We start from the raw sequence: 23,268 nt of genomic DNA, 5'->3' as shown, positions 1-23,268 counted from the left end.
CATTGACAAGGTTTAGGTTATCCTTTAATTGTATGCTTTGCATCCATCTAGAATCTTCAAAAGGATAATTCTTAAACTTAATAAGATATCGTCGGATAGTCTTACCGCCTCTTTATACCTTGTCTTCATGTCGGAGAATGGACTCAGGCTGTAGCACCTCTTCTTGGTCCTCGATCTCCGATGGGTCTTCAATAGTTGGTTCTTGAGGTGGCTCTCCTTTGTAAGGCTTTAGTAGGCTTGCATGAAAAGCATTGTGTATGAGCCAATGGCTGGCAAACTTGAGTTGATAAGCCATTTCATTGATTGGTCAAAGAATCTAGAAGGGACCATAATACCTTTTTGCTAACTTAGCATAGTACTTTTGGTGTCCCATAGGATTCTTGCCCGTGGTGTGCCTTATTCGAGCCTTGGGAAATTTAAGTAAGACCCAATCATTTTCTTTAAAGGCTTGGGCTCTTCTGTGCTTATCAGCAGCAGTCTTTTGTCTTTGCTGTGAGATAGAGATAGCATTCTTAATCTTTTGGAAAGATCCTTGTAGGTATCGGCTATACTCATCTACAGCGAAGATCTTCATGTGTACCTTAAGTAGCAAAAAACTTTTTTATCTTCCCTCAATTACCTCAAAAGGTGCTTTTCCCGTGGAAGTATGTACAGTGTTATTGTAGGCATACTCCACTAAGGGTAAGTACTTCTCCCATTGGGACCTTTGATCTACTTCGGTTACATACGCTTTTAGTAGATCAAGAATTGTTAGGTTAGCTATTTCACTTTGGCCATCCGTTTACCGATGATAAGCCGAAGAGAAATTCAGCCTTGTCCCTAAATCTCAAAGAGACCCTTCCAAAAATTATTGGTCATTCTAGGATCTCTATCTGACACTATGGACATTGGCAAGCCATGGTACTTGAAGATTTGTGATATGAAGAGGGTTGCCATTTGATGGGCTATGATAGTCTTTTTGACAGGTATAAAATGAGCTTGTTTACTGAAGCTGTCTACAATCGTCCATATTCCCGTATTCCCATGGATAGACTCAGGCAATCCAAATATAAAATCCATGGATAAGCTCTCCCACGGTGAATTAGGGATTGGCAAAGGTTGAAGTAATCTAGGTTGCTTCCCTCTATCAAACTTTGTCTTTTGGCATACCACACATTTAGAAACATACTCTTGTATGTTTGCTTTCATGGTAGGCCAATAGAAATATGTTTCAATCCCTTTTAGGGTAGACTGAATCCCCCTATGCCCCGCATAGGGAGGAGCATGAGATTCATACATTACTTTCTCACGTAGTGAGTTGATAACACATAGTCTATTACCATAGAGAAGATAACCATCTTGTAAAGTAAATGGTTCCTCTTTCTTCCCTAATGCAATGGCTAAAATCACATCTCTAAAAACGGGATCATTATCATAATCATCTATCATAGAAGATAGATCATTGTGAGTTGCTATGGAAACCGCATTCACTCTTGGTCGTCTTGAGAGTGCATCGGCTACTTGATTATGCTTGCCAGCAATGTGAGCAATATGAAAATGAAATTGCGAAAGGAAATTTTTCCACCTCATTTTTTTGTCGGAGAGCTTGGTCTACGTCATGAAGTACTTAAGGCTTTAGTGATCCATCCGCATAATGAAAGAAGTCCCCAATAAATAGTGCTTCCATGAGTTTAAGGCATGTAGAACTGCGAGGAGTTCCTTTTCACATATTCTTAGAGCTTGCTCAACAGGGTTGAGCCTTCGACTTTCACAGGCTATGGCGTGCCCTTCTTGGGGCAAAACAGCTCCAAGGCAATCACCACAAGCGTCACATTGGACCTCAAATGGCTTTGAGAGATCCAGCAATGTAAGCACAGGTTGAGAGATAAGCTTTTCAAAAGCATTGTTCTCCTTGGCAGACCATGTATACCTAACGTTTTTCTTTGTTAGGTCATGTAATGGTCCTGCTATTAGTGAGAACTTTTCTATGAAGCGTCTATAGTATGCACACAAACCTATAAAGCTTCTTAGTTCATGAAGATTCCTTGATTTAGGCCAAACTTTTTATTACCTCTAACTTTGATGGATCCATTTGGATGCCATCTTGAGAGATAATGTGACCTAAATACTAAATCTCTTGTAAGAAAAACTCACTTTTCTTTCGATTAACATAAAGTTTATTCTCTCTTAAGACTTGAAATATTGCCTGGAGGTGTTGCTTGTGTTCGTCTAGTGAATTAGAGTAGATGTTAATATCATCAACAAACACTCCAGTAAAGGTTCGGCAAGGCCTGCATAGCTTCTCCATCAAGCGTTTGAATGTGGCTGGTGCATTGGTCAAGCCAAAAGGCATGACAAGGTATTCGTAAAGACCAAACATAGTGCAAAATGCGGTCTTTACAATGTCTTGATTAGCTATCCTCATTTGATGTTAGCAACTTTTTAGGTCAATCCTACTGAAGTCGATTGATCCTTGTAACTTATCAAATAGGTCTTCTACCCGTGGAATGGGAAAACTATTCTTGATAGTGATCCTAAGTGCTCTATAGTCGACACACATGTGATATGTGCCGTCTTTCTTTTGCACTAAAACAACAGGTGAGCAAAATGGAGATGAGCTAGGCCTAACCATGCCCTTCTCAACTAACTCATGCACTTGCCGCATAATCTCCTCTTGTTGAGCTTGAGAAACTCTATAAGGAGGTTTATTAGGCGGTGAACATCCTGGAAGAAGTTCAATTGCATGGTCATCATTGCCTCATTTAGGAGGTAGTTCACAAGGGATGTCATCAATAAAGACATCTTGAAACCCCTTGAGAAAATTGGATAACTCTAATTTCTTGTGATTATCTATATTTTCTTTTACTAAAGCATTAGAATCTTTAACAAATATCATGTACACGGAAATAGAGCTCTTTATTGACTTATTGAAAGCTTGAGAATGTACAATGGGTATGGTGTTAACCATTTCCTTAGCTTCTATGTACATATCTTTTTCCCTAAACCTAAAGTAGATTCTCCTTTCACGGAATTCAACATTGGCAACCATGCGATCAAACCATGGTGCCCCTAGGATTACATCCCCATGCTTGAGAGGAGAGATAAAGAAGTCCTCTTTGTCCACATAGCTTTGGACATGGAGCCTCAATTTCCTGATTAAGGGAGTGACTGAAGCTTCTTGCCCCTTGAAAGCACCATCTGCGGGTAGGACATCTCCCATCTCATAGTCTTGGATGCCTAGCTTGGTGGCCAACTATGTGGATATGAAATTGTGAGTAGAACCAGGGTCAAAGAGAATAAAAGCATCATGTTCTCTTACCTTCCCCAAGCATGGAATAGAGGAGATCCTTTGTGGTGAGCTTTCTCTTCTTGGATTTTGACCACGGTAGCTTTAGGAGGCTCATGGCAGGTGTTCTTTTGGGGACAAGCGCGGTACGCATGTCCTTGCTCGCCGCACTTGAAACAGTGGTTATCCTAGCGATAACGCTCAAGCTCTTCATGAGAGAATTTATTTTTGCCTTTGTAAACTCCCTTCTCCTTAGCTTTGTTGTTATTGGAATTTCCCTTAGGAGACTTTTGGACATTGTCCTTCCCCTTAGGCGCGTTGGAACCCTTGTTTTCCGTGGGCTTAGAATTTCTCTTAGCCCCTGTTTGGAAATTGATTCAAGAAGCCACCATAGTATGGTGTATAACCGCAGATATGGTGCATGGCCTTTGGGAGTTGGCATACTCCACTATTTCTTCAGTTAAGCCCGCACAAAACTGTTGTTTTTGCTCTCCAAATTCTATCTTTGTGAAGAGAGTGGCTTTGAGATGTAAGTCCCAAAACTTGTCTACATATTTATGAATGGATTCGTAGGGAGAGAGCTTCAAGCTTCGCCATTCGGTGAGTACTTTGTCTTTGGCATCGGTGGCCAAAAACTGTTTCATAATGGAAGCTCTTAAAGCTTTCCATGTTTTTGGAGCTTCATCGTTTGCCCATAGGATAAACCACCATTGCCTGGCGGACTTTTGAAAGTGCATAGCTACATAGCGTAGCTTAGAGGACTCCGTGAAGCCCTCATCTCCAAATGCCGCATCAAATTGTTGGATGAAAGCCAAGACTTTGTTCGTACCACCAAAAGTGCCATCGTAGGTGAGGAAAGAGATACTCTTTCCTCCCTCTTTGAACTTCTTGAACTTGGATGACCTCTTCCACGTGGCACAGGATTGTCTCTGGCCTCTTCTTTTTTATGGTTCAAAAGTTGCACCATCGCTTTCTTCAAAAGATGAAGAATTTGAGGAAGATGGAGAAGAGGGTGACCTCTTTCTTGCCTTTTTCTCGCCTCGGTCCTCCTTGTCTGCACGATCACTTTCTTCATAAAAGGAAGAGGATGAAGAAGAGGGTGACCTCTTTCTCACCTTTTTCTTCTCTTGTTTTCTGTCATCCTTATTTGAATTATGGTGTGGAGAAGTGTGCGAGGGTCTTATGGAGAACATTTTGTCCACCGTCTTCGTGGAGCCATCTCCGTCGAGGTGGCAGGAGACTCACTTCTTTCTCGTTCCTTTGGTGGGGGCTCTTGAGTTCTCCTTTGTAAAGGAGATGCATCATCAAGAAGAAAATTTTTGAGCCCTTCGTATGGATCCTCTTCTTCTTCCCAAATCGGAGAGAGGCCTCTTTTGGAAGTCTCACAAGGAGGCTTCCTAGGTACTCTCTCTTCATGGTGGGGAGCTTGGAGAATCCCATGAGCACGTAGTTGCCGTTGCACTTCACTTTGGAGGGATGGATTGCCCATGGCCTGTTGAAGCCTAGAAACAAGGTAGTTAACAAGCATAGGGGCATCATTAGTAGCCTGCTCATTAGCAAAATCAAAGTTATCAACATTTATTTCACCCTCTTTACTATTGTCAGCCATTCTAACAACTTTTAGGTGTACTTTGGCACTTCAAGCCATAGTTGCTACTCCTCTTTACCCCTTTGTAAACACACTCAAGCTACTGTACCCGTGGCTCGAATACCATTAATTGTAAGGAATAGAAGAGAGGGTCTTTCAACACCAAAACAGCACCGGCTCCTATCAAGCTTCTAATAGATCAATAGTGGTTAAGCTGTAGGCAAGCCCCGTAGGACTCCACTATTGAGACCATAGCTCTTGACGATGATGCCGCGTTGTCTGCACGAAGGCAAGCGTACTGCAAGGCTGAAAAATCCCTATTCTACTTACTCAATTGCAATTAATAATACCAACCATTTATAGCTAGCTTCAGGACCTCCCTTCTTGAGCAAGAAAAGAGAAACCTTGTGCTTTGATACCAATGTAACATTTAATGGACTAGTAACTTGTGTGTAGTGGAAAATAGCATGAACATAGTGAGCATTTCATTAGAATAGATTCCTAATGAGCATAACAAGAGTGCTTGGGTGGAGAGAGCAACAAAAAGCATAACACCTAGTTAGATAGGCATGAACAATACTTCAAAAGAGAGAGAAATTAAGCTATTGACAACAGTTGAGGACCGGATTTACATGGAGCCGGGCCCCCCTCCAAAAGGCTTTGTATTACAGGTTTCCCCATCAAAGGAGACATTTTACAATACAATTCTTTGTGTTCCTTCAAAAACTAGCTAATGGAAGCTTCAAGCACTAAGCAAAACACTTATAAAAAACACAACATCAATTCCCTCACAATCTCAGACCCAAGACCTCACACACCTTCAAAGATGGTGAGAGCTAGCAGGGTATGAGAGTAGATAGAGAGGAAGAAGGAGTAGTCTTACAAGAAAGAAGTATATCTCCTCACATAATCACTCATAAAAGCTTAACATAGCTTAGTAATTAGCATGGTAGAGGAGATGAGCATGCAATGAAGCCTGGCTCTTGGCTGGATTTGCATCACAAAGCCAAGAGTTGTTGGTGCATGCCTCCCTTCTCCAAACTTGGAGTAGATGACGAGCTTTTCAAAGTTAAAGCTTGAGAAGGAGAAAGAGAGTCTTCTTGCTTCACACATGAGATTGTGTGAGTGTGTAAGTGATAATGCCTTTACAAATCAGGTCCCCCACTCTATCTTGGTCGACCCCTCCTACTAATTCCTCCGATTGGCTTCCCATTAGACCTTTCCAAGCTTAGACAATAGGAATTAAGAGGAATAAGTGATAGCTTTGCGACATGTGTTCCCCTTTTCCCTTTTGTGAGAGCTTTAGGTAATTAAATAATGCAATTAAACTCTCATTGGACTCCTTTTTCTTCTGGCCAATAGGAATCAGGCAAGCCATTGGGCTGTTGAATGCTCATTGGACCCCTTGGGAGATTGTCCAATAGTCTTCTAGAGAGCTTAATTCTTATTGGTTCTTTTATCAAGTGTTTTTAAATGAATTAAACTAAAAGTACTCTAGCCTAATTCTCATTGGTCCACCTCTATGGCCATCCAATAGGATTTGAGTGCACCTTGGGGGCAACTGGGCTAGGGAGCTGACATGAGTCCCTTATTCCCTTTGTGTAACGGGGCTTGCATGTGTGTGTGTGTGTGTGTGTGTGTGTGTGTGTGTGTGTGTGTGTGTGTGTGTGTGTGTGTGTGTGTGTGTGTGTGTGTGTGTGTGTGTGTGTGTGTCTCATCCCCTACTAAAAGGGCTCTCCCCCATCAATCTAGAACCACTTGAAGACTTTTTGTACACTCACAAACCATCCAATTCCACTAAGCTTGACCATTTGGACTTACCTTTGAATTTTGGAACCTTGGCATTGCGGAAGTCTTAATGGGCTGGACCCTAAAGTTTTTGGAGCCCATTGTTGCACATTGCTCTTTTGCAGATGGCCTCCCCTTTGGATCCCTATTTTCCCTCTTTTGGATCCCTATTGTGGCCAGTCTGCCAGCTTAGCCAATATTCTAGCTTTTTCTCCCCTGGCACTTCCCCATATTAAATGATCAGTTTAACATGAGAAAATCATTTAAGAGAATTAGATATTAGTTTTTATGACACCGTTTACCTTTTTGAAATAGGGAGAGATCAATAAGATGATACAGAAACTCTGTTTTCATCATATTTGATTGTCAGTGTGATAAAGGTTTTTTGTATTTGTTAAGTGTCAATTGTGATTGGTCCCCCCCCCCCCCCCCCCCCCCCCCAAATAACGAGCTCATTAGGGCTATCATCTAAGTTGGATTTTTCATGGGTTAAGGTTTTTTTGTTGTTTATTTGAATGTTGTTCACTTGTTCTCACTAAGTTTTGATGATGCGGTGAGGAGTAAGCAACCTAAAACTGTCTACTTTACAAAAGTATGTTGTAGCGTTAAGAAATGTAGTACTGATATGATTATCAAGCTTAAACTGGTTGTTATTTGGAGGGTTTAGCATCACTTCCTTCCTCTTAGCCCTAAAAACCTGAAGGTCTTTTTTGCCGGACAGAACTGGTACCTTGGATGCTATATCTTGTTGGCGTAGCTTCGGCTATCTCTGCTCTTGGGAAAACTACATGCTGGCGTGATGTCTTATTGGTCTTAAATTGTGCAAAATGTAAGGCTGGATTGGACACTCTCTGCAAGATTATTGAAGGATTGGATCTCTTATGAAGATTTGAGTATTAAGACACTTGGATCAAAAGGGGTGGTGGCCTTCTGATCAAAATGATATGTATAATAATATCTATTAAGGTCTTTAAAAAAATTGGGGATATATAAAAACCATATGTGTAACTATCTCCTTAAATTTTAAAATATTTTTAAAAATCTGGAGTACATGAGCTCTTTTGGACATTTGTTTTTAGTCAAAAAAGTTGTAAGTTAGACATGGATAACAATTGATATTGTCCATTGACACCTGTAAAACACATCTAAGCCTAAGATATATGTTGTCTTGTTTGAATGGATGCAGGTGAGGACGCTATCCTTTCTTGGAATTTTTTTGGCTTAAAGCAAATGTCTATCCATGATTACTCTTTTTCCTACTACTTGGGAAGTACTTCTTTAATGAGTCATTATCATTGGATACTAGAATGAGGCCTCATTCTCATAAGCCATGTACAAATATAATTCTAAGATTGAGTTGTTTTGTACTAATCATTGCCTTTTTTCTAAAGCCAGCTGTCTTTTGAATGTTAAAGTTCATTTATGTCTTATTATTTAAGTAAAAAACAGCTACACACACGTCCTATACATAAGGTTTTTCCATTCCAGGACACTGGCTTTGGAAACTAGCTTGAATCTTAGTTCTAAGTTGGACCCACTACCTATAATTCCTTGTTTGGTTGACTCGTGCTAGGTGGTCCTTCATAGGCTAATGTTCAGGATACCTACTCACGAATGTTATAATCTCTGAATTTGCAGGTTTAAGGATTGCACGTCCAACCTACATGACTATATATATATTTTCTTTCAAGATCACAAAAATTTTAAATTGACAGCTCGCACGCGAGTAAACTACAACTTTGAGAAGCACACAAGGATTTTAGAACAAATTAGGTTTTACCTAAAAGACCAATCTCTCAAAAATGCCTTGGCTATTAGAACTAGACCTTTTCTGCGTTACATATTACCATAAGTAATCCATGACTTACTAATAGTTTTGTCTATTACAGACCCTTGCTCTCTTGCAAGGCCTGGAACTATCTTTTGAGCCCCTCTCTGTGGCAACCTCTCTTGTCCTTAGATGTATTGGCAGTTTGGATGCGTCTCAATTAATATATGATTCGACTCTTACCTTAGATAAAAAGTTATCTATTTTACACGTCTTTCAATGATTGGGTCAAGATTCTGGCTACCCTAGATAAGGACTCCAAAGATGGGGTTAATATGATTTCCATTACAGAAAGTATAGGTAATTGAGTTATGTAAATGGGGTTAATATGATTTCCATTACATAACTCAATTACCTATACTTTCTGTACAATATGAGCAAGAGCTAGCCTTATTTTCTTCTTTTGGGGCTGAATTATCTAACTTTTGAGAAAATTATGTGGCCTCAATCCATCTTTTATCAGTCTCCCTAGTGCTCCAACTATCCCTCAAACCGGTGGTATCTTTTGCAGAGATAGTGCGGCACTTGAAGCTGTCAAGGAATTTTAAAACAATCTTTGCTCCCTTAGTGACTCTAATCTCTTGGAAATGGTACCCAAAGTATCCAAGGTTTTTAGTTTCCTACCAGTTAGACAAATTGAAATTGAATCTTTTGGTGTGGACCATCAGCTCTAGGTTTTACCTAACAAAGCCTTTCTTGCACCAATTCTTAGTGAAACCTGGTCTAACTGGCTAATCTTCCTGCCTCCACAATTGAGGATTATAGACTCAGGATTTTGAAAGGAGGATAGTTCTTGGACAAAGGAGAACTCATTAAAGCCCCCTTCAACCTTAACCTTATTGACCATTCCAAATGCTCTTCCAATACAGGTCTATACATTCAAACAAAAGGTAACATGGAGTTTGCTAAAAGTAATACTGACTTCTACACAGAATCTATTTGGAATGTTTTTTGGCCATATGTTAAATGTGCTGAGGCGGTCCGGGGCGGGCGGCAATAAAAGCGGCCTCTAAACACCCTTCGAGGCTCCCGTGCTGCTCAATTGGGGCTATGGCAAGCACAATCAAAGACGACAATAACCCACAACCAAAAACCAAACAAGAAAGGGGCACCACCTAGTTGTAGATGCGAACTAGGACGCACGTGATATCTCCTTGTACTCAAATACACAAAGAGAGGGGAATGCAAGCTAGCCACACACACAAACAAAACACAAACATTCACCACACCAGAGTGAGGTAAAGAGCACAAATCAACTCGAGCAACTCAGTCTTAGCCTTAAAGACTAGATGCACACAAAGCTTGGTGAGAAACAGAGAGACAACATAAAACTTGATCTTGTTGCCAATACACAAATTGTCTTAGGGTCACGGGAGTCCTCTCACCGAGCACCCTCTTACAATTGACGTTTTAGGCAAACAATTCAACAAGCCCTCAAACCGCCAAGCATGAAATGGCACAACATACTTCAAGGACAATATACCTTCAAGCACCTGATGAGCCAACTTATCAAGTCAATTTGGAGAGAAGAGTCGTAGTTGTTGCATACAATTGCACCCAAAACTATAATTCTTATTTATGCACACAAGAGTAGGCTACAAGTGTGATGAAGAGTATGGAATCACTCCACTCCTCTAGATACACAACTAGGCTTGAAAAGTGGTGTGTTATGTATGGAGAATGGTGTGGTGTAGTGTGATCATGTGATGATTTACAAGGGAAAGAAGGGCTCTATTTATAGGTTTTAGAATCCCCGATTAGGATTAGACCTAATCAAGTTTATTTGAAGAAATCAAAGATTATGCATATTTCTATTTTTTAAATGAGGGTGGGTCTCTCTTATCCTTTGAGTCACATGGATGTGGGCTCAAGGGAAGAGAATTATTGAGGATGAAAGGAGAGAGGATTGAGTGAATAATTTGGGAGTGCCTACTCTAATAGATAGTAGAGGGTGCATTTTTACAATAAGGTTAGTGGTTAGTAATAATCACTACAAAATATTAACAAAATCATTCACCAAATGGTGATATATATGATAAGCAAAGTTAGAGAAGGGATAAGCTTGTAAAGAGAGGTTGTAGCTTTGGAGAAGTTGACATTCACCTCTTTACAAGATCGGTAGAAGAAGCGGTCAGCATGGCGAAGTTGCACGTGTCGATGAAGCTATGTTATCTTCAAACCTTGGATAATTCATGATAAAATCCTTCATTTGCAGAGATTAACCTTGGATTTTTTCTGATTTTTTGGAGTTCTTTAGAAAGCTGAAGAGGGTATGGTAATATGGACGCATATGTAGAGAGAAAGGGGAGCGCATAGGGGTGTAGAAATGGAGGATGAGATATGGGAGTTGCAGGTTTGGGTGTGGGAAAGAGAGGGAGGAGTGTGTAAGAGTGAGTAGGTGTATGGAAGGGTGAGAGAAAATAGGAAGATTTTTTGGTGTAAGAGGTGGCAGTTTTGAAGTCGGCCATAAATTTCATGTAAAATCGCCCTTGACTTCAAAATTTCTGAAAAAATTATGAAAAATACTTCAGCTCACGAGCTACATTTTCTCATTGGAAGTATCCTCAGATTTGGATCAAAAGAGGGTGCCAAAATTCGAACAAAAAGTTGTCCCTGCAGTACCTCATAAGGCTTGAAGTGGGCCACTATTTGATTCTTTTTCCTTTGTAGTCTTCCAAGTGAGCCCCCCATACATCAACCATGACCTAATATTTCCAAGGAGCTTGCACATATGTATGGTATAGGATAAGTATCAAATATAATATATACTTGTGGGATAAAAAGATAGGCTAGCTAGTCATGAAAAATGGACACATGAGATGCATGGTGGCAAAATATATAAAATAAAAGGAGGAAAAGTATGAGGGAAGGGACCCTCAATTATTCTCTACTTTGAGTGATTTATGGAATTTCTTTGAAGATAAAACCTATGTACTTGTGAATATTTATCTGGGAGAGATGGAAAAAAATATGACGAAGCCGATAAGGTTATCGGTGAATTTTTACGATGAAGTCACATAAGGTTTTTAAAGGCTTGTGTGAGTAGAGCTTAAGGGATAGAATGATAGTAAAATATGTATAAGAAATGACACGCGATGGAAGCTAGCATACTTAGGCCTGATAACGCATACTTAGGAATATATATTTATATAAATAATTTTTTTTTGAAAAAAACCCTTTATACTTAGGTCCTTTATTGATAGAAAATATTTATATGTAAAGAGGAACGTAATATTATAAATTTATTTTTTTGTCTCCTAGCCCAATGACTCGCTCAATGATTTAATAAAAAAAGTGATAAAAACCCTAAACGCACACACACTATTTACAATGAAAAAGCAAGCCTAGTTATTGTGCTAGGGTGTTTTTGTGGGGTGAAGTGGCTTCTTAAAATATTTTATGAGAGCCGAAAAAACGCTATCAGTGCATGTAAATTTCTTGACCCTAAAGCATCATGCGAATCCAACATTATGTGCTATCTGATTTATCCTCAACCATCTGGACTAGCTCTTCCTTGAAAAGTTGATGGACTTTCATCTATCCCTTATCTGCTCTTAGTTAGGTGGCCAAGCTAAACAATTAGTGATTGCTCAAATTGCTTTCAATATTTTTCGAGGTCTTATGCTGGATATCCTTAAAGAACTGAAATCTGATGAACCTGGGACATATTTGACTACTTACGAAAACTACAAAGGTGTTAAGATTATCACCACTTTACTCAAGCCATGCGTTGAGGATGATGACTCCCCCTCGCTGAAAAGACCTAACTCTCTAGCCACCCCCAATTCATTCACTTCATTTTTGACACCTGGCTCTTTCCTCTAATTTTAATAGAGGAAAATCTCGTAGCTATACTAGGGGAAGAGGAAGAAACACCCCTATCCGGCACCTTCTTGACTTATGATCACTTATGATGTGCAGGTTGTTGTTGGCCCATGTGGAAGGATGCATCTTACCAAAAAGACTTCTTGCAAAGAGTATATTTATGAACATTGTCTTTTTCAAAATGAACTTCTGGATTGGGTTTACCCAAAGACACTTTGTTGTGTTTTTTTTGACTTACTTTTTCGAAACCATGAAATACTTGATAATGTACGCATTGGTTGGAATCATCAACAACCTATTAAGAATCTGATCTACAGTAATGATTTTTTACGACACAACACTGTTCTTGATTGTACTTGTGATAAATATATCCCTTTTTGTAAAGATTTTGATACTTATGAAATGCATGTCTGCACTTGTAATCTTGATTTAATTAAAAATACACAATCCAAAAAATCCGTGCTAAAGGAATTAATCACATACCCATTTTTCCTAAAAACCCATATCTCGCTTTATCAGCTTTACTTAGCTGTTTAACTGACCTTATCAGTACTCTCAGAATTGAGAAGATACTCCTATTGGACTTAGCAAAATTGGTTGAACAATGTTTTTTTCAAAAAATCTCACTCGTGCCATATAAATGGTTGTCTAATGAAAGCTCATGGATCACACCACAACTGGCTGTTGAATTTCAAAAGCTTTCACAAGACTGGTTTATAGTAGGGCTAGATAAAAGCTCCAACTGTCCCACTCTTTTATGCAAAAACTTTTCTTGGAAAGCAACTCACTCTCGGGTTTTTGGGAAGAATTTCACACCACTTATACCTCTCTGTGTGAGGCCACTAATATGATTTCAAAACATCTAGATAAATTGGGTTATTTTCTTCAAGATACCAAACTTCCATTACTTTTTTCCACCTATAAACTACATAAGCATAAATTGAGATGGATATCTGATGCCTCAAATGGTATTTTTACTAACATTACCAAAGATATCACCCTTTATCTTGACCTAGTACTTTCAAAATTTGAATTTGTATGTGCTTCCAAACCAAAAATCTACTCTAACTTTCTCCAAATACACTATAACCCTTTTTGGCTAGTAAAAAACTCCACAGATGTTACTCTTAACCTCCCTAAGCAGATTTTGCATCTCTTCACAGCCGACATTACTCAATGCTATGAGAATATACCCTTGGAAGGAGAATTAGGATTGAAAGATGTTCTATTACATATGATTAAGCTTGCCTTTAAACATGCTAGGGAAGAATGGTTTCTTGTACATTTCTCTCTCCAAAAAACCTAGATGGATTAAAAAAACACAATCCTCTCATCCCTTACACTTCAATGGGGAAAAACTATTTAAAAATATATCTTGGGTCCTTGATAACTGCACTATTCTCTTTGGATGACAGTGCTTTAACCAAAGCCCGGGCATTCCCATGGGTTTTTCTTGCTCACCTCTTATGTGTAATTTATACTTGGACTTCGTTGAATACAAATGGTTCCTCAAAAACATGAGTGAAAAAAGAAACTATCATAAACGTTTATTATTTAAACATACTTCTAGATATATGGATGACATATTAAGCCAACAATAAAACATTCTTAGAAGAAATTAATCATATTTAGCCTAACTGCCTAAAAATTGAACCAAATTATGGACAAGGATTTACTACATCAAGCGACTTCTTTTCCACTTTGGTAAAATTCCTTAACTTTACAATTACACTTCATAACCCATGTGTAGGAGGCTATGACCAACGGTTTACTTCGAAGAGAGACCTATTCCCGGGGGATTCACTCTATATACAAAACAGGACGCCACTTGCGAGCGGACAACTTTGATAAAACCCCTATATACGACTCATATTAGGGAATATGACCCCCCTTTATACGCTTATACGACAATCAATGAAGAAAACTAGCATGCCCCTATCTTAAATATAAAATTTAGGTCTCACATGATCTAATGGAGTAAAACTAGTCAAAGAGTGTGTAGCATAGTGAATGGCAATGTACTAAATAACCACTTCTCTTTATAACTAGATGTACCCTCAATGTATCTTGGTTTGACTTTCAAAATATGTGCACAATCAGCCTACACTCTAGCTACTCTCCAATTTTGACCCATCCAAAGCTGGTGTAAATCAACCCTTGACCTGCTCAAAATCGGCCCTTATCTATATGACCGGCTTGATGCAAAATTTGATGTGTGACTTGGTAAAAGTTTTTTCCTAAATTCATCCAAGTTCTGGTGCACATTACAAGTAATCAACCCGGCTCAGGTTCCCCTCCCATAAATATGATACCCCCTCCCTTATTTTTCAGCTTGGGAGATAAATTATTGGGGGCCTGTCCCTAACTTATACGCTTATGTAACTTGTAAAAAAAAACCCCTCCCCTGCACGTACGTGGTGTAGTAAGTTTTTCATGGTGAATCCCCCGGGGACCTATTAGATATCCCACCCATTAAATTCATAAAAAAGAGCAGTAATCGACCACATAAAGGTCCTCTTAGTACTTGCATTAGCCTCCTATACTTCATAGTATACTCCTCTTCTAATTGCTTCTTAGCATGGAAAAATATCAAGTTACTGCCTTGATGGATTCAAGAGGTGACATAGTTAACAAAATCACAAAACCTCTTTCTCAAAGTGACTGGCCTAGCTTACATTTCTACCACGTTAACCTCATTTCTCTAATTAGGTAGTAGGCCCATTCACAATGGACCTACTATTTGCCCATTGTGTATGGTGCCTGGCACAAGGACGGTACACACACACACACACACACACACACACATTTTACCACCTGCTGGTAATTTTTTTCAAAGCTTAGTTCACACTTGCTGGTACACACACACACACACACACACACACACATTTAACCACTTGCTTGTAGCCTTTTAAGGTGTATTTTGCTTGTCAATACTCTAGGTTCTATTTAAGGGGACCTACTACTCTTAAAAGATAGGACCCATAGAAGGGTATGATGGTTACAAGGCATGAAAAAATTACTTATTACAGTCTTTTACCATGCTGTGAGGCGCTCGGGTTTAACCTACTGTGCCAGATGACATCGCAGGCGACTACTCTTCCACATTTCCCTAAGGGGAGCTCGATCTACTCAGTATACGCTGCAGGCAATTAGCCATGAGTGAGGGTAGCCATCCTTCTTCTGTTTAAAGAGGTAAGGCCGCATTCTGCCCCTCACTTAGCTTTGCGTGTGTTTTACTTGCGTACGGTGTGTTTTTTCATCTCTGTTGCACCAAGCATGGAGCTTACAACTCAGCTAACTCAGGTTGGCCACTAAGCTTAACATCAATAATCTCGTTACTGTCATTTTTTGATCAAATGGTAAAGCATTGTTTCATAAAAAAGCATGTACTTAGCAAATGGTATATTCAAATAGTTGGGATGACTATACTTAACATGGCATGATATAAGTGATTGGACCTCTGTTTGGTGGGCTCTGTTCCTTGTTTTACAGCATGGTAAGGATCATTACAATGGTCGGCTTTGACTGGCATTACATGGTAAAGATGGTTTCTTTTGGGAGCATGACTATGGTACTAATACTGATGGTCATTATATAACTACAATCGGGATGACTATACTTAGTGTGGCATGATATAAGTGATTGAACCTTTGTTTGATGGGATTTGTTTCTTGTTCTACAGCTTGGTAAGGACCACTACAGTGGTCGGCTTTGACTGGCATTACATGGTAAAGGTGGTTTCTTTTGGGAGCATTACTATGGTACTATTACTGGTTTTTTCGAAGCTGGTCATCATTTAACTGCAGGTACATAATTTTTTTTTGGAAAAAGAAGTTTTCCATACCCGATATTCACTGCTTTTCTAGCTTTGATAATGGCACTCAAGCGAAAATCTGAAAATGGTTTTTTTTGTGGGGCATAATCTGCCGTATAGCCTGATGAAATTAAAACCACCTTGTGGTGGGCCGTGGCAAAATATGGTACTTTTGAGGAGTAATGTTCCTTGCTGTTTAAAACAGGTATAATCCATCATATGGGTTGGCTAAGTCTATATAGTAAGGGCTAGATGGCTGCTACTGCTTACTATGGTGCAACATTATACATGGATTGGAGGTTACCGATTGGCTTGTGGCATACTAACTATATCTTTTTGAAAACACACACTTAATTTTTTTACACTTGGTCTAGCTAGACATCGTGTTTTCTGCTAATAGGCTTACTCATCGGAGAACGAAGGTAAGTAACATTTGAGGAAGGAAAAGGACATAGAACCCTAATTAGGGTTAAACTTTTTTTAGTAAATACTAAAAAACTTGTTGATTATTCTTAAAAGAAAAATCATTTATATTGCTTTTGCTTTATAGCAAAATGAATATGAAGCTTCATCAATGGAGCTAGTTCTAAAGGTAGTATGACCTTCTAAAAACCTTACAATTTGGGTGATAAAATAAATACTTTGGACTAAAGCTTGAAGGGTTAAAAAAACTTGTTAAAGATGGACATGGATAACAACTGGTATAGTCCACTTGATATTTGCAAAACACATTCAAGGCTAACATATATGTTGTCTTGTTTGGATGGATGCAGGTAAGGACTCTATCTTATCTTTGGAGGTTTTTTTTTTGGCTTTAAGCAGTTGTCCTTACATGATTACACAGACACTTTTGACAAGGGAAGTACTTCTGATATCTGAATACTGGAATGAAACTTCATTCATATAAACATTGTACAAAGATGATTCTGAGACTGAGTTAGTTTTGTACTTATCATTCCTTCTCTCTGGAGCCAGCTGTCTTTTGAATGTAAAAAGTTCAATTATGTCATATTATTTATGGTAAAACAACTACACACACACACGCGCACACGCCTAAGTACTTATACAACAAGTATTTAACCTAGTACAAAAGCTGACTCTTTTCTAGGATACCTATAAACCAAGATCAAGCTTTCAACGCTAACTAGTTCACATGCACTACAAACTTGCTATTGAAAACATCATAATTTATGATTGTTAGCAGTAAATGTACTTGTTTAAATAATTTTTAAAGAAACCTTAAGAATTACACTTAAAACCCCAAAATAATTCCCCTAAGCTTGCTCTAATTATCGTATGGCTCGGCATTGCTCACCCAATAAAACCGAGAAAAATCTTTTCCTTCTTCCCCTTATGGGTACCCACCCGTAATACTTATGGGTACCCACCCGTAATACAGAGCATAGGGAACATGACATTCATGCCTCCTAAAATCGGCCTGACCTTTCATGCCCTCTCTTCCTTGTCCATATTGTAGCACACCTCGTGCTCAGAGAAACCCCGCGCTAAATCTTACCTTTGTCTCCCTCTCAACAAGCAGGGGCGGCCGTATTTGCTTTTTGGAAACCTGCACCTATTGAGTACATGGATCGTGGATTCTTTTACCACCTTGGGCAAGTATGAAGAACCAAACCTTGCAGCACTATATAAGAGGTGAGGGTGCTTTGGCCCCTCACTTAGCCTGTGGTGCTTTTCTTTTTGTGTGTCTTTATGAAGGAGAGGAGTGAGTGCGTAGCCGCATACTGTGCAATTATGGAGGTGTCTAAACAAACCTCTTAGGTCGGTGTTTACCTTTTGAAGAAATTTGGTTGATATACTACGTGTTTTTTTGGGTACATAGCTCATGCTTTAACGATTTAGTTGCTTTATCTGTATATGTTTTCTATTCTGTGAGCTTTGCATAAGCATTTCACTACATAAAAAAACAGGGCACTTACGTTATTGGGAGTATGGGAAATTAGTTGATTGGTTTGCTTCACAACAGTCCTCACAATAAGGAGGTTATCGCCTGGCTTAAGCATGACTTAGGAGCATCATAAACTAGTGGGGTGTCCTGCCTTGAACGCGTACTGTTCGTAATTTTTTATTTTATGGATTTCGCATCCCGTTTACCTCTTTGAAATAGGTAGAGACTAATAAGATGATATAAAAACTCTGTTTTCATAGTATTTGATTGTCAGTGATAAAGGTTTTTTTGTTTTTATAAACTGTCAAATGTGATTGGTTCCCCCCCCCAATAACGAGCTCATTAGGGCTATCATCTAAGTTGGATTTTTAACATGGGTTAAGGTTTTTTTGTTGTTTATATGAATGGTGTTCACTTGTTCTGACTGAGTATCGATGATGCGGTGAGGAGTAAGCAGCGTAAAACTATCTACTTTACAAAAGTATGTTGTAGGGTTAAGAAATGTAGTACTGATATGATTATCAAGCTTAAACTGGTTGTTATTTGGAGGGTTTAGCATTACTTCCTTCCTCTTAGCGCTAAAAAACCTGAAGGTCTTTTTCGTCGGACACAACTGGTACCTTGGATGCTATATCTTGTTGGCCTAGCTTTGGCTAGCTTTGCTCCTGGGCAAACTACACGCTGCCGTGATGTCTTACTGGTCTTAAATCCTGCAAAGTATAAGGCTGGATTGGACACTCTCTGCAAGGTTATTGAAGGATTGGATCTCTTATGCCGATTTAAAGTATTAAGACACTTCAATCAGAAAGGGTGGTGGCCTTCTGATCAAAATAATATGTATAATAATATCTATTAAGGTCTATTAAAAAATAAGGTCTCTCTCTCTCTCTCTCTCTCTCTCTCTCTCTCTCTCTCTCTCTCAAAATTAAACCCTGTGGCTCCATATATGAAGTCTCTCAATTAAACATTATGGCTTCATAAACTAGCAGAAATGAAGACATCTTACGACGTTCTGGCGGAGACGAGAGGCAGCATCGAGGAAATTCTCGCCAAAATACTGTTTATCAAGAAGGAGGGCAGAAACCGTTCAGATCTTCGGGAGCTCTTTACTCAAGCTTCAGTCGCTTTTCTCAATCTCCGCCAGGTCAGTACAATCTCTCTACTTTTCTGTTGCTCATTAGGCCACACACCTTAACCGCGCGAGCCACACACACACACACACCCACACATTTACAGGCTTACACACTCGTTGAGAACGCACAAGTGACCCCAAAACATTTGGTTCTCTCACTCACACACACACACACACACACACACACACACACACACACACTCATTTGCATGCACTGAACTCATGGTCAAGCTCACCCTCATCGTGTATAGAGCTCAGTACATAGATTATGGTATTGGCACTGGCAGATCAATCGGGTAATTTTGCAAGATGAAGACCATGTTAAACAAGAGACGGAAGCAGCCAAGTTACCAGTTGATTACACCACTTTACAGCTCAACAACCTTCTATATGAAAAGAATCACTATCTTAAAGCCATCAGTGCCTGTAAGGATTTCAAGTCGAAATATCCATATATTGAACTGGTACCTGCGGAAGATTTCTACAGAGATGCACCTGCTGAGTTCCATAACGATCCCATTTTGAGAGAGGATCCACACAAGGAGATGTTGGAGCGCCTCAATTTTGAGCTCTATCAGGTCAATGTCACACTATCTTTTTGGATGCTCTGATAGGGTGTGTTGGTGGGTTTGCATTTAGAACCAACAAGCATTTATGCCCATCTTTTCAAATTTATTTTTAAAACATTAATGCTTTGATGAACGAGGATGGAAATCCTTTCTCAATTACGTTCATAAATGGCCCATGGGCTAGTTGTCCATTTGTAGTTTGAGTTGCTACAAGCTATTGCTTTGGAGTTGATCTCCATGAACTTCGAAGGCAAGATCCTCGCCGCATGGTCAGATCCCGCGAAGTTTGCAGATTTGGCTCGGAAAACGCAGATTTCAGCATTTGCGTTTTCAGTGTGTCGTCGTCGCATCGTCGTCATCGACATAGAGTCAGAATTCAGCAGATAAAGATTTGCAGATTTCAGCCATTAGCATTTTCAGATTTCAGCCCGTGTCGTCATCGTCCTCATCGACATCGTCGGCAAGTTCAAGCATTGTATAGATTTGTGCAATCAATAGTAGACCACTCTCACCATAGAGAGTGGGGCCTTTGGAGGAGGGTTTGACAACATTCTGGTGTCGTATTCTTCTCTCTTTATCTCTCAGTCTCATGCACCTTCATTCACAGTGTTCACCACTTTGTTTGTGTCCATTGCACTCTCTCACTAAAGGAACGGAAGGCTCTCCCTTCCGTAAGTAAAAGGAACCCTGGGGCACAGTTCGGAGCACTTATCTTGAGCAAAGTTCAACATTCACTTCCGCTGCACCTTACAAAATGTTACGGTTGTGGGTAGCAAGGGCATATTCTTGCGAAGTGTCCTAACAAAGCACCAAAGGAGCAGGTTGAGGACAAACCAAAGAATTCCAAAGCGGAAGCGGTAGAGGAGCGTGCAAAGAAAGGAAAGACAAAGGTATGATTGGTTCCGAATTTTGTGGGGATAAGCCAAGAGCAGATAGACAAGGGTACGGAACATTGCAGAGCATGGGGCAAAGTACGCAATCAAGAAGTCTTTATATTTTTCGATGGAGGAGCCAAGAACAACTTCATCTCCTCTGAATTGGCGGCTTGACTGGGAATCATGCCTCAAGAAAGGGGACCATCGATGGAGGCAATTTAGCGGCACCAGGGCGAGATGTTGCCATGACACGTGTCATAGGCAAACGTCGGTTGCATTGCTAGGGGTATCTAGGACACGGGGACTTTTACATCATACCTCTGGAGTGGTGACGTCCTTTTGGGGATCCCATGGTACTACAAGAACAACATCATGGTGGATTATCGGCAAGAAAGGCCATGTTGAAGAATGAGAAAGGCAAAGAAATTACTCTTGATGTAAAATCGACGGGCAAGTCTGTCCTACTTTTATCGGCTTCGATCATTTCAAGATTAATTAATAAAATCAAATCTCTTTGTTTACTTGATCTACTTGAATGAACTTAATGAAAATAAGAACTTGAATCTTTCGGACTTGGAAAAAGAATGACAAGAACTTTTGCAAGCTCAAGCTGACTGTTTCTCTGAGGGTTTGCTAGGAGAGCTACCTCCCGAGAGACCCAAAGATTGCACGATTGATATGATACCTGGCAGCTCCCCACCGAATTGGCCACCTTACAGAGTAAGCCGAGCCCAAAATGAGGAATTCATGAATCAAGTGAAAGAACTTCTAGAAAAGGGTTTAATCATGTCTAGTACATCACCTTATTGATCACCAGTGCTTCTAATGTTAAAGAAAGAAGGATCTTGGAGAATGTGCATTGACTAGAGAGCTCTCAATACAATCACCATCAAGAACATGTTTCCAATACCCAAGGTAGATGATATATTTGACAGGCTACAGGGTTCTACGTGTTTTAATAGAATCGATATGAAAAGTGGCTATCATCAGATTAGGATCCTGTTAGAGTTCAGATTTTTGTCCGGTGGTGGCTCCAATATCTCCTAGGAGCAGATTAGGGAGTAAGGGCTGTTTTGTGGCTATGCCTGACCATTCTTGAGGTAAACGTATCTGTTTACGGCGGTGCACTTCACTATGTTGCTCACCCGTTAGGTTGGTGTTACAGACTTGGGCACCCCAAGTCGAAAATCTGGCCCGACACACGAGAGAATCACTTAAAACACTTCACAAGCTCCTATCAGAGTTTAAATAAAGTCGACACGGCGTGGCGTAGCTCCGTGCCCAGAGGTATTGGCCAATTCCCACTGTTGTGCCGTGGCACGTACATAGTGTGAAATAAGAACATGCACCTCACTTTTGACACTTCTGGATGCATGTAAATAAAAGCAATCATGTACATATTTTGATATATGTTGAAGTGGCTATTGTGGTCGCTATCATGTACATACCTATCTGGGGAGTCGTGGCCTTGGATGTTGCGTCTTTGTGTTCTTTCCCACTTGATAAGATGCCTATTTTGGTTTTGTGATGTACATATTCCAAGGTTTCATGGCAGCACACTCACCTCGCCTACAAAGACCAATGTGGGCAAAAACTGCCGAAAATAGCAGCTAACAAGCGTCGTCGTAAAATTGCATAGAAAGTGACCCAAAATGGAATATTGATGCAAACTGATGCACATTTATGCTTTTTATGCTTATGCGAGTGATTTTATAATTTTTGGGATTTTTTTGACTCTGTTTGGAATCTTTTGCATCAAAAAATGGTTTTTTTTTGGTGCGTGTGCTTGTGGTGTGTTGTGTTTGGGAGCATATGTTAGTACCTTGTTCTACACCCACTATTGGGCACTGACGACGTTAGTGGGGATGTCGTGGTATTTAGTCAATACTATGCATGATGGAGTTGATGGTTATATTGTCTTGTGGGTGACTACCATGGGTCTATACCTTGCACTTTCCTTTAAGGGTGAATCTGGGCTTATCCTGGATTCATCTAGGTATATTTTTTAGTCGTATTGCGGACATGCAGACTTCACATTGTGAAGTTTTCGTCCGAGTTACGACCTGTTGATATTGTGCGCTAATTCTTTCTATCTTTTGTGGTGCGTATGCCCTATCAACTACCTCATTTTTGTGCTAATTTTTTCGATTTAATGCTTCTTTTAGTGCTAGGCTTCATTATGGCTGAGTCTGCCCTTGATCTCCGGAGTCATGACAGAAACTCAGTACGCTGAACTTTGTGTTGATGTATGCTCATGTGTGTGTGCGTGTGGTGTGTTTTGTGTTTGGGAGCATATGTTAGTACCTTGTTCTACACCCACTATTGGGCACTGACGACGTTAGTGGGGATGTCGTGGTATTTAGTCAATACTATGCATGATGGAGTTGATGGTTATATTGTCTTGTGGGTGACTACCATGGGTCTATACCTTGCACTTTCCTTTAAGGGTGAATCTGGGCTTATCCTGGATTCATCTAGGTATATGTTTTTTTTTGGATTAAAAATGAGCTGAAAATGGCGTAGTTTTGGCCCAAAGTGGGAAAATGGCCCAAAAATTGACACCTCAGCTGAAAATGCCGTGGAGAAGAGAGAGATGGTTGCTTTTTAGTGAAAAAACGTGTAATTAATCACTACTATGAAATTGCTTCCATGGTTGCTCAATCTATGTGTAGTGTAGT

At 39.8% G+C, this 23,268-nt stretch overlaps 1 protein-coding gene across 2 annotated transcripts in view; it reads left to right on the top strand.

Moving 5' to 3' along the window:
• The first annotated feature begins 18,976 nt into the window (after positions 1 to 18,976).
• LOC147454751 (THO complex subunit 5A-like) overlaps positions 18,977 to 23,268 on the top strand; it is a 141,321-nt gene continuing 137,029 nt past the window's right edge. Inside the window, exons 1-2 of one of the 2 annotated variants that reach the window (XM_086516591.1) lie at positions 18,977 to 19,158; positions 19,434 to 19,724. In XM_086516591.1, coding sequence (XP_086372717.1) covers positions 19,006 to 19,158; positions 19,434 to 19,724 — 444 coding nt within the window. In that variant the 5' untranslated portion in view covers positions 18,977 to 19,005. The remainder of the gene's footprint in view (positions 19,159 to 19,433; positions 19,725 to 23,268) is intronic. The other variant, XM_086516590.1, reaches the window with a different exon arrangement.

Source organism: Adiantum capillus-veneris, chromosome 7, assembly GCF_014529385.1.
Source record: "Adiantum capillus-veneris isolate H3 chromosome 7, ASM1452938v2, whole genome shotgun sequence".
Lineage (NCBI taxonomy): Eukaryota > Viridiplantae > Streptophyta > Polypodiopsida > Polypodiales > Pteridaceae > Adiantum > Adiantum capillus-veneris.
This window is presented reverse-complemented; position numbering and strand designations above follow the sequence as displayed.